This window comes from Thunnus albacares, chromosome 5, assembly GCF_914725855.1.
Source record: "Thunnus albacares chromosome 5, fThuAlb1.1, whole genome shotgun sequence".
NCBI lineage: Eukaryota > Metazoa > Chordata > Actinopteri > Scombriformes > Scombridae > Thunnus > Thunnus albacares.
The window spans coordinates 19,225,195-19,237,988 of NC_058110.1; the positions used below are offsets into that span (position 1 = coordinate 19,225,195).

Sequence of the window (12,794 nt, forward strand, 5' to 3'; positions counted from 1 at the left end):
GTGCGTGCATGCGAGTGTGCGTGTTTGTCTGCGTTGGGTGTTTGAAGAGTCCGCAGTTTTCTTTGCTAATGCTTGCAGCTGCAGCCTGTCAGGCATGTGCTAATGATGATGAAAGTAAAAGGTTAGCTGGATAACTATTCAGTAGACTTTGAGTCACAGTCAAACTGGATATGAACAGTAGAATACAGCTGAAGAATGAATTTAAGTGACACCTTGAAGTTGGAGAACTGAATTCAAGAATTTTATTTACTGTCGTTTATTGGATAACTGAGCTGAACTTTTGCTGTCGTAAAAATGGTAAAGGTCAGATATTGCTGATGGCGTAATAATGAGAACCACACACTGAAAAGTGATGCTGAACATCGATGCTGACATTTGCCTGCATTGGGGAAAAGGGGGTGGGGGTCTTGGATGCAGCTCCACCTGCAGTGTTTGTCCAGAGACGATAGTGTTTTACAGCCCCATTGATCTTGCTTCCTCTGTATTGCTCTCATGTTCTGACACTTTATGGAAGGGTTCTGTTGCTTTGTAATTCTTCCAAGGAGGATGTTCCTGCCCCAAAGCCAATTTTTATAGCTTGCTGACCATTTCTGGAGAGGTGTTGAGACAATTCCAAGGCAGGGAGAAGCACATTTCTGACATTCACTCCTGTTTAAAAGGTTTAGAGAGATGAAGCATGGCAAGTTATGGTAAACACATTGCAATTACAACAACTTATAGCTCATAGAAAAACAAACCAAGGCCCTAAACACAAACATGGTCGGTTTAAAAGAGAGAGCGTTTGATGTGGGTCTACAGCATTTGTTGGTAGCTCAGGGAGAGGCAAAGGCCAGGCATGTTGTGACTGGTAGAGTGATAAATTGTTTGATGTTGGGCTCTACCTCCCTGCCTGCCCTCCCTCACTCTATCTCCCTCCTTTCCAATTCATTTCTACAGCCCCCCATCTCCATTTTACTGCAGGCTATTGCAAGTTGTAGACACTGTCTTTGATAGTCTTTCTAATTTTTTCCAATTTTGGCTTTCTTCGCGTTCACAAACCAAAACAAATCTGCTTGTGGCAAGACGTCCAGCTTTCATCCTGTTTTACACTAAAGCGAGGAGTTGGGAATAAAATCTTATGAGCTACACAGAGTATCCTTCAGAAGCACTGCTCATAAATGTAAAGTATATCATGCTGCTTCTTATCTCTTCCCTCAGTTCTCACCTCTAGAGCACGACAGTTAATCCCTTTGAACCTCATACGAGGTGATTAAATGAATTCATAAAGCAGGTAGCAAATCTCGCCAGGCTAAACCTCCCTTTGATTCGTTGCGGCATTAATATTGATAATAAGATGTTACGTGTTCATCGCCCCTCCCTCCAGCCCTTTCACTACGTCTAACTCCTTATTTCCAAATCTTCTATTGATCTCAGGTCCCTCTTATTAAGCCTTCATTTAGTGCTTTGATCATTGAATTGCCTCTTAATTCAAACACACAAACCTGCACGCAACTGTCTGTCAGACGGAGCATGAAGAGAGGCGACTGAGAGGCAGACTGCGTGTCTATGGATTAATGAGAGGGCAGCATTGCCCACACTCAGGTACAGCCTCCGAGACTGGTTACTCATCTACCTGACATATCAAAGACATCCCCTCTCTATTCAAATGTTCCGCTCTAATATCAAAGATGCGCTGTGTATGTCTGATTTAATTGCAACTTGGAACGAGCCGAGGTGGTTTTAGGTGAAACTGTCCCCCTGAAAGCCCTTCCTGAAAAACACTTCAAAAGGCGAAAGCGCCTTCCGCCTATCATTAGTATCAAAGTCCGTGCAGTTCCGGAGATCACATTTCACTCTGCCTTTTTCCTTTGACTCCACTCATAATCATCTATTTGGGTTGAGTCTCTCATGCTCATCTTATCATTATCAGTAGTAATCACTCACCTCCTAAATACAAAGGTGAAATCAGTCCATTAAAAGTGACCTGACAGGTAAAACTACCTTACTGGATTTTTTTCAGATTCCCTCTCAGTGTTCGCTGTGCCTCTTGTTACCAGCTTAAGTGAATGTGCGTGGCGCTAGCACACGTTATCAGCTCAAGTCTGAAATTCTGATGAATCTGATCTCATCATCGGCAGTAAACTCCAAATCTGGAATATCCATTCAGCCTGGGTTTCTCCAGCTCCGTGAGAGTGCTCTCAGGTGCTCCGACTATTGTACAAATAAAATCCAAATGTCAGAGGAGAGACGTGGTGAGTGGAGGCCAGCGCTGCCCTGCTTGTCTTCCACTCAGTGATAAGATTGTCTGCTGATAGGTCAGGAGTATGACGTAGGCGAGAGTTAAGGGGTTACGATGTTGGCTGTCTTGATACTCCAGGTGCACCACACAGCTGGGACTATCTAGGTCAATTAAATTTTTTTCCTTTTAGTGTTGCCAACATAGGTTTTGTCTACTTGTCTCTTTCTCTTTCTCACAAACATGTACCCACCCACACACATAATCTTTCACATCTATATTTTACTCCAGTAATTTCAGAGGTTAATGCCAGGTTAAGTGGTTGACCCTCAGGCTGGACCTCCGAACTGAAGGAGGGATAAGATTTCTATTGATGGACCAAGGGTGGAAAAGGTCATACATGCATATGTACTTGTCCTTCCAGACACACACCCACACACTCAGAAACCACTCTCTCTGATAAGGCCTGTTTATCCTCTCCTGCTTCTTTCATCATCATCTCATATCAACCACCCTGGCCCTGCTGCCACTATGATGTTCAATCACTACCCTAGATAGTATTTCAAAATATGATGCTGTCTTTGCAGCCTAGGTATTTATTCTTGGTATTTTTTTGTTTATTATTTTGGGGCAATAAGACATGGTGATACATAGGATAATCAGCAGTTGGCATGCTTCAGTAAAACCCTCACTGATCGGCTATGATAGCAGGGTGGTCTCACCTTTATTACCATCAGCACCCCTTCCAGTGTTCTGCCATACGTACATTCTCGCATACTACACTGGCCTCTGTTATTTTATCTATGAATCACTTCAATAGAGCTGAATTATGCTGAGGTGGAATTTTTATCTACGTGGTCCAAGGGCCAAGAAAAATTCTAACCATCCCCAAATCAAATTTAAAGAAAAAACAGTTGGAGCCATGGTTTGACAAGAGCAAGGCGCCTTTCATTAGAATGAGACTGATGTGGAACGACTAGGAGGCTAAGTGCGGAACATTCACTCATACGTACGATCATTTACACACACGTACACACATAAATACACACTGATATCATGGAAACAGTTGGTCAATGGCAACTGCATGGTGTTCTGTTGATGTCTATCAAGAATGTCTGAACATTTCTTTCCTTTTTCAATATCCATCTTCACTTTCGACATAATTATCCATTTGACAAATGAAGTCGGCAAAAAAAGCGCAATTCCACTCTAATGCTGTTTTGGCTCCAATGGTGCAGCTAATAGAGAAAGGCTGGTTGGCAGTAGGACATGCACATCATATCATGGCCTTAACTACAATGTTTGTTTTCTAAAACTCTAAATTACTGGCCCTCCTTATCCCCCCATAGAGAAGGCATTTATTTTTCTTTGGTGCTACCTACGTACAGTATATCTTTTTTCCCTTCCAATGCGTCTGTAACTAATCACTGTATTTGAATAGGAACCAAAAGAAGGCACTTAAGGGTCTTTGCAGAAAGAGGCTTAGATCTCTTTTACTGGTGTCAGGACCTCAGCAAGGCCTATTGAAACAGTTACCTCTGGAAAAGTAGCTATTGAAATGGTCCCCGGTGACCAGCTTGTGCAATAGCGGAAACTGAAAAGGGATTAAAGTACCAGACCTATCATCCTCCGAGGGACAATGAATGGGCAGCATACAGGCCTCTTTATGAATGAAAATCTGACATGTCTTTAAAGTAGTTCACTTAATTTATGTCTTATCAAATTACTAGCTCAAACAGCAAATTTAACTCATTTATCTTGAAATAAGAATTAATGTTGGAGCCATAGGGTTGTAATCTACATAGATCAACTCTGTGAAACCTATATTGAGACATCATGTGGCACAGTTCGAGTCTGTTTGAAAGAGTTTTGACTGTGGTTTGAGAGGCATGACTAAATAGCACCACAATAGCTTGGATAACGATCAGTTCATTTTGTATTCTAGTATGCCGATCTATGTGTATATGCGGGTGTGTGTTGTTTTGTTTGTGTTGATAAATATGAGCTCTATAAGAGTTCTAAACTGGGCTGAGTGTGAGATTTGGCAGGCACGGGTTGGGTTGTGTGGTTTGACACTGCACAGTAATAAGACTTAGACATGTCGACATAAGTATCAGTTGTCAGAGGGAGTTTGCTGGGAGCCCTCGTCCATTACCATCTGGATGATAGTGGTTTGGAAAGGCAGGCAGCGCTCTATATCACAATTTCAATATCCTGGCAGCGATGGAACAACTCAGCCAGATGCAGGCTGCTTAGCATAAGGCTGAAATGTCAGGAAAATGTCACCTGTAGAGCAATGGTGTGAGGAGAAGGATGCCAATGAGTAACTTTTAACGTGTGCGTGTGTTTAATAAAAGTGGGTGGTCTCGAGCTGTGAAGACCAAATCTGTGTTTAAACTGTGCTTCCAGCTCATGACCTTGAGAGTTACTTTGTTGGACTGAATGTTATTTATTTGGACATCTTATACACACTCACAAATGACCATTAGGTGCTGTGTTTAATAAACAAACTGATTGGATTGCTTGTGAGAATGTGTGTGGTTTCTCTCCCTCGCTGTCCTCAAGGCCCCTCAGAACAGGCCTAATTTACCCCAAGGACATGGAAAATAGCACACATTCACACATGTGCACATACATATAGTATACACCTTTCTACACACACACACACACACACACACATAAACATGCTCACATGCACACAAGCAAATATACTTTCACACTGCACTTGTTGACCCAATCTCAGTCTCATTCAATTCAGTCTTTACTCACTCATCAGAGCTCCCAGGATTGGTTAAGGTTTCAGAGTGTGCTTTGGGCCAATAGCAACCACAATGAAGGGAATAGAATATTGTTATTTGCATACTGCCCCAACAGTAACCCCGAAGCAAGAACTTGAGGATGAAGTCATATCGGAGCTCAATCCAAGAAACGTAGAATAAAGCAAAAGGGAAAACTCTTATGAGATTTGTAAATTTTTTGTATATGTACTTATATTTCATTTTTCACTTTTACATTTTGTTCTCTCCCTTTTGATCTCTGTGTTTCTCTCCTAGGCGTATCTCAGGGAATCAGCTGAGGTATATCTCAGGCCATGCTCTCCAGGGTCTCCACAACCTCAAAGTTCTGTAAGTAACCTCCTCATCCTTCCCTTTCTCTCTCTATATCCTACTCTGGTGGTTCAGTCCTCATCTCAGGTGGGTTGTTCCAATCTAGCCTTTTGAGTGGAAGGAGTTGTGCTCCCGCCTTGAATAAAACACACAGGCCACGCATCATTAACTGCAGTTAAAGTTTATGGGCTGGGGGAGACCTGCCTTGCAGTTCCTTCATTTCTGAACAAGCCCTGTTTCAGTGGCAAGCATGCACACACACACAAACACACACATACAGACATACACACCCTCACAGGTGTAATGCAGGGACCTCCCAGTCTCACCACCCACCAAGATTACAGCAAGTGACAAAAAATTCACTTAAAAACGCCAATTGAAGCTGTTCTCTTAACACCCCATTTCTCATAGTGTGTTCATAGCCTTATGATGCATGGCCACCAACTGTTCGCGCCGCCATGAAGTATTAAATCACAAAAAAGTGCAAAGCAACCATAAAAACCATAGTACCTTCTGACTCATGAGTGCGGCATCTAATGAGTTGAGGCCATATTTCTAGTGGGTGCGAGACAAGGGTATTAAGGAGGTTTTTAATAAGCCTTGGCAACCAACTCAATTCCTTTTGGACCCTGGCTGAGAACGTTTGAGAAGCCCTGCCACAGAATATAAACGTAGCTAGAGAATTGTGGTTTGTAATTTGAGGGAATCTGGGGAATTACCAGGAACACAAGTTGATCCTCTTTCACCTTGTGTTGTGAAACTCACCAAGACAGAATGAGTGAACCAGCCATGAATCCTGGGCTATTATGTCATTATTGCGGAAGGACACACATATTCTGAATTCATGCACGTCTGCAAGCATTCATGCTTCACACTATAACATCCGAGCAAACTTTGGACGGTCTCTTTGACCTCAGAGCAGCTGAGCTGTCGGTTTCCTTCCTCAATGTATTAGTTAAAGTCAGGCCGTGTCAAACATAAATGGACCGCTGACCTTGTGTAGGGTAACCGCAAAGTCTCTGCTGACATATACGCACACACATACACACACAGAAGGTTATGAACCCAGAGTGGAGTACAGCGAAGCTTCCCATAGGGATTTTTTTTAAAACAGGAAAAGACTCAATTTGATGTATTTATCATGGCATCATCATCCCAATGGAAACATTTCACTGATCTTCTCAAAACCTGAGCTGCACTATTTATACACTGAAGCAATCATCGAATTCGACACAGGGGATTATTGTGAAATACACTATCCTAAAAAAACATGTGACGTGTAAATAAATCTAAAAAAATATGCTCTTTACATCTTGAGACCTCCAGAATGTAATTTATAGTTATATACATGAGGGGATAAATAAAGAAATACAAGGCTCAAATATATTACAAGTCTTTTGCACATTATCTCAGACATGCAAGAGAGACATCAAGGTTGCGTCACACTCACAAAGACTAAAGATAGAGAATGCTTCTATTATAATAACTTTACTGTAAACTCAGATTAACTATTGTGACAAGGCCTTACGCTCACAGACTCACAAAGACTGTTCTGACTGCTGTGGCACCATGATGCCATGATAAAGGCACAGAACGGCGCTGCTCAGTGCAACACACTGCAGACTCTAAGCCTTGTGCGCTAATATCAGACGACTGGTCACGATAAAAACTTTAAAGACAGAGAAAGCGAGGGAGGGAGAGGAAAGAGAGAGGGCTATTGTTTGCTCCCCACTTCCTCCTCGCTTTTTTGCTCCATTCTTCTGAGAATGACATCAGCAGGCCACCCAAGGAGCTTCTCTTTCTCTTTTCCTCTACCCTTCATTCTCTGCTTCTCTTCAAGCTTTCACTGGCCCTTTCCTTCTTGTGTCAGATTTCCCTCACTATGGAATTATTTGTTCTGCTTGATGTGCCCTCACGCACGCCACATACACTCTATCACCTATAAACCTATATTTAACTTTACTAATATTCCTATGAATAATTTGTATGTGCCTTTCAGAATGCTACAAAATAACCAACTGGAGAGACTTCCTGATGATGCGCCGTGGGACCTTCCCAACCTGCTGTCCCTGTGAGTCCCTCTCTCCTACACACACACACACACACGCACGCACACACACACACACAACCTAATCATGCTAGTCTACCTCATACAGCAGGGAATGAAACATCCCCCTGGCCACCCACCCACACATCTCAACTCTAACCGCAATGCAGGTATAGAGTACCACTGACATATTACAGACCATACCCCAACGTCGGCTGTAATAGTTCTGCATTCAGCGCTGTACTGCCTGACGGTAGGAGTCACAGCCTGATTGTGTCAGTGCAGTTCATGGTAGCATCTGGAAGCCATGAGGGAAACAGCAGACACTGCAGGCCAGGGAGAGCATCTCCAATGAGCTGTGAAACAACCCCATTTTCCATCAATTCCCCCTCTCTTCCTCCTCCGCTCCTCTCCTCCGCTCTTCTCCCACCACCCACACCGCTATCCCCCTGGCTAATGAGAGTGTTTGGTGGCTTAATTGTCTCATCTGTGGGGTCAGTGTATATGTGTGCGTCAGCGTGCATGTTTGGGTGAGTGCATGTGGACCACCTCATCTGTAATTCCTCACCCTGACCCGTCTCTCCCAACTTTGTACCGCACACGTACTCCACATCCCAGCTTTCCAAATTAATAATTATTTGTAAATATCCATAAAGCCATTTCCTTCATCACACAAACACAAATGGCTGGAGTTGTAACATAGGAGGGGCGTGCACATGTTACTCCTCTACCACCTACGACGTTTCCCCGTCTGGTATAAAGCAGGCGTGCGCTCCCTCAATATAGTCACCAAGCGTGCACACACACTCACACATCTGTACACATTGTACAGGCAGACACTCTGGCTCAGTTTGTCCTTGTTTGAGTGAGGTAAGTCAGACTTCACAATTTTCTGTCACAATGATTCTTATGTCTCTGTCTTCATTCTGTGTGTATGTGTGTGTGGTCTTCTCTCAATTGCTTCCCATAGAGATGGTCTCAAGTAATGAAAAAATACACACACACACACATACACACACAGAGCTAGTGTATAGAGACGTACCTTGTCATTACAGTAATGATAAGCCCGGCAGAGAAAGATTACTTGAAAGGCTTTGGAGAGTGAAGCTTGTCGGCGCCTCTCACTGACATAAAACACACCAGGTAGAAAGAAAAAAGGAGAGACAGCCTCTGAGTCAGCACATGGGTTTTAAATCGGTATAAATGTATAAAGGAGGCTTTCATCCAAAATAAATCATCACTTAATCTCAGACAAGAATCCTTTTGTCAGTGCAGAACTGAAACAGAGTCAAGAAATTTGTCTCACCATTTGGAACAGGCTAATTACAACACACACACACACACACACACACACACATGCACACACACACACACACACACACACACTGTGAGTGCTGTTGTTTAGTTGGATGCAATCATCTGAAGGCAGATGTGTTTTGGGTCCCAGCCCACAGGTTAAGCGGCTTAATCACCGCTGATGAGTTCCACAAGCAACACTAAATCTGTTTTTATAGATTTGACTCGATGGCAGTGAAATGCGCTCCTCCAACTTCCCTGTTGTACAAAATTTTGGCCATCTGGAGAATTGAACCAGTGGAGGCAGGTCCACAGATCGCTTGGATCATTTAAGAGAACTTTCTTTTGCTGTCTCTATTTCTCTCTCCCATATTCATACCTCAGACTTTGATGTGATGAACAGGAAATAGTTGCTGCTTTATTGGCTTCTGTGGAACATTCCTGGTTCTGTCTGGACCTTCTGGAGACCTGGCAGGTCCACCTAGAGGAGCAATTATTATTTTGCCCTGGAGAACAGACCAGAAAGTTGAACAGTCTTCCGTAGCTTTCATCCTGTGATTTGGGTCAGGGACAAACAATGTCCATGGTTAGAGTACACAGGATGCACAAGGACGATGTTTAGCGCCGAAAAAAATTGTGCTCAGGAAGTGGACAAGATGAAAATTTCTTGAAGCTGTTTGTGTGTGCGCACACACACACATTCATGTGTATTTACATGTATGCTTGAGGGTGTTTCTCTGTGTGCCTGTGTGTGAGCATCTGCCAGTGTACACAGTTGCCTCTCCTGATGGAAAATTTCCCTGGGGAGAAAAGCTCGGAGTTCAGAGTTCAAGTTCAGATTTCACTTTGATGATGCTGTTTGTTTGGTGAAGCCTCCGAGGGGTGAGGAGGCTGAGGAGGAGCTGCAGCGCAAGAATCAAAGTACCACAGTGGAAGATTGATAAGGGGGATGTTTGAAAGACGAACAAGAGTTAAGGAGTGAGATGCAAAGAGGTTCGCAGCAGCTGGGAGTGCATCAATGAAGATATAAGAAACAAAATGTGATTGTGAGAGAGGCCGGAGGGAGGAAACAGAGATTAATGAATGAGTGTGTGGGACCAAAGAAAGAAGAATAGCAGGAGGAAGTGGTCTCAGCTTGTCAACTCTGCCCTTAGGGGATCATTCATCACTATGGACAGTGTGTATGCATGTGTGCATTTACGTGGGGTGTGTGTCACACTCTTGCCTGTGGATTGAGGACACCAAGGGGAGGGACAAAGGTTTGTTAGGTTTTGTATGGTCGAAGAGATGAAAGTGTGTGCATGAGAGCACATGTGTGTGTGTCCGGTGTCACAAATTCATCAGTTGAAAGCGCTTGTGTTTGTGTCTGAGCAGTGGATACATCTGAACTAATGGCAACGGCGAGAATCCAATGAAAATAGTGAAGGAGGGAGGAACAGCTGAAGATGCATCTTTAACTGTTCCTCCCTCCGTCTGTCTTTTCCTTTTTCCAGACACTGAGAGAGGAACACTTTACACAACATAAATAAAGTGAGGTAGAATAAAACAGGCTTGGCAAAACCGTTCCTACACGTTTGAGTCTGTGTTTTTCTCATCTTACATTTCATACATGTCTGTGCTGGTGAAGCTAGACATGGCTTATTTAGCATGGGAATAAATCATAATGAGGAGCTTCTAAAAAGCTGCAGCAAAGATGAAAGGAGGAGAATAAAGGATGTGTAATGCTCATAATAACCTTCCTGTAAGCCAAAGTGTTTCAATGCCACGACACACAACCACTAACACACACACAAGCACGGATGCACATAAGCAAACATACTGTACTTAAACTTGGTGATTATCTCACTAAGCTTAGTTCCTCTCACCCCTCAGGCGTCTAGATGCTAACCTGTTGTCTGAGGTTCCGGCTGGGGCCTTTAGAGGGGTTCACTCTCTAAGACACCTGTGGTTGGATGACAACTCCCTAACAGAGATCCCGGTGACAGCGCTGGACTCTCTGCCATCCCTGCAGGCCATGACACTGGCCCTCAATCAGATCACACATATCCCAGATTATGCATTCACCAACCTCTCCGCCCTTGTCGTACTGTAAGTGACATCTTGATTTGTTTACTTTAAACTCTCCTGGGTTTGGGTTTCTCAGCTTACCAGGGAAATTATTTGTTCCGTTGATTTAGGCGGTGATGATTGCTGTGTGGAAATGATTTTTTTTGAGAGCGTAATTTCTGATTTGTTGAAAAATATTTGTGGCCTTTTTCCAGGCATCTCCATAATAACCAGATCAAGAGCATGGGCGCGAGATGTTTTGAAGGTTTACATAGTCTGGAGACACTGTGAGTATCACACACACACACACACACACACACACACACACGCACGCACACACAAATTCCCAAAATGATTTCATTTCATAGGCCCAAATGACTACCTCCTCTGTTTCCCCAAACACTGACGCAGGCTTTGTAATGACAAAGTATCAGCAAGTATCAACATCCAATCCGTATAGTCATGTTTACAACAATCACATTGCCTTAGAATAACCCTAAGATATATAAGGATCTCCCAGAAATATAACCTCAGAAAGGTAATATAACCAAGGGCCATCAATTTACTCACATTGTGTGTCTGCCTCGTTTCTTTTTCTGTGTGTCAAAGTGTTTGGATACTTGGAACACCTGAAATTAATGTGTTTCTATAAATCTCAGGTATTAAGTGTGCCAAAGAATAATAAAGTGCAGCGCTAAATCGTAAAGTCATAATGATTAATGTCCTGGTAATTTCAGCAGGTGCTTGAAGGTTTCTCAGAACCACAACCAACAAATGAACGACAGGAATGTGAAGATGAAAAGTTGCTCTTTGATTACCTTGAAGTGACATCAACAGATTCCTCTGTGTTTTGTAAAAAGTAATTACTAAGCAGCGCTGGGGTCAAATATAGCTCAGCATGGCTACAGGAGGGTACGTGTTGTAACTTCAATAACTAGATCCTAACCACACACCAATATGGAAACCACAGAAAACTGACAGTCTTATGAAGGAGGTGGAAAGAGAAAGCGAGAGAAATTGCGAGAGCACAACCGTGTCTCCTGCAAAATTCATGGTGGTCTGATGAAAATACTCTTTCTGGTATGCTGCTTAACAACCTGTTGAAGTGTAAAAAATTATGCATTACTTTTTATGAGCATGTGTGTGGGCATACACATGTGTGTGCATAAGCAAGTACTTCTGCGTGTGCTCTCACAGAGTATAGCCAGCTTAACACTCAACTTAAAAGTCATTACCCTTGCTAGGAAATGTACGGTGTAAGTCCGGAAGCCACGCTTGATGGGATGAAGGGAAACGTAGAGAATGAAAAAAAGAGGGATGGAGCTCTCTGGACCAGAATAGTGTGTGTTAAAGTGCTGTGGCCGTCAGTGGTTGGGAGAGACGTATGATTCAGCAGGATAAGATGACAGGTGTCATTGACGTGGGGATTGTGCGGGTATGAGGTGTTAATCTCTCACAGCGGCATTGCTTATGAGAAATACTGATGGATATACTGTATGCATGTACTGTATTGACCATGTAAGGGAATTCTATACTATATGAATGTGCTGACCATGTAAAGGATTCTTTCCATGGCCTCACCCCTATATGACCCTCTCAGAATATGTGCCTCTTATCATGAACATAAGAAACATAAGGAAGGGGTAAATTTGGAATAGTGAAACATGTCTGAATAGGGATGTAGGGAGGACTTTAAGAATTCTATCAAAATGAACCGTGCAGAATATTCGAGGAGACTGTATTCAACATACTGTTCTGCTTCCCGGCCGTAATAAATTCTGGGTTGAACTCAAGTTCTTTGTCTTTATAATCATCGCAATTGAAGAAAACCCTACAATATGAGAGACCATCTGCATCAGCACCACCCTCCCCAACCCCCAGTGTGTATTATAAAATCATTACTACGAGGAGCCGTCCAGCGGACTGCTGGAAAACGCAACAGCAAGACAGAGCAGATAGAGACAGACATTTCACAACATCCACTGAAACTTGGGGAAAACACGCATACTGTACATATCTTGAAAGAAGCACTTAATCAAAGGCATTTTTGCTGTCTTACTTGAAAAGAATAAAAACAAATCCA

The 12,794-nt window shown here is 43.0% G+C and overlaps 1 protein-coding gene across 1 annotated transcript in view; it reads left to right on the forward strand.

Moving 5' to 3' along the window:
* Window positions 1-12,794, forward strand: part of LOC122982372 (leucine-rich repeat-containing G-protein coupled receptor 6) — a 45,747-nt gene that overhangs the window by 24,816 nt on the left and 8,137 nt on the right. The window contains exons 3-6 of the mRNA XM_044351621.1: window positions 5,269-5,340; window positions 7,322-7,393; window positions 10,538-10,753; window positions 10,927-10,998. Of these exons, the coding sequence (XP_044207556.1) occupies window positions 5,269-5,340; window positions 7,322-7,393; window positions 10,538-10,753; window positions 10,927-10,998 (432 nt within the window). The remainder of the gene's footprint in view (window positions 1-5,268; window positions 5,341-7,321; window positions 7,394-10,537; window positions 10,754-10,926; window positions 10,999-12,794) is intronic.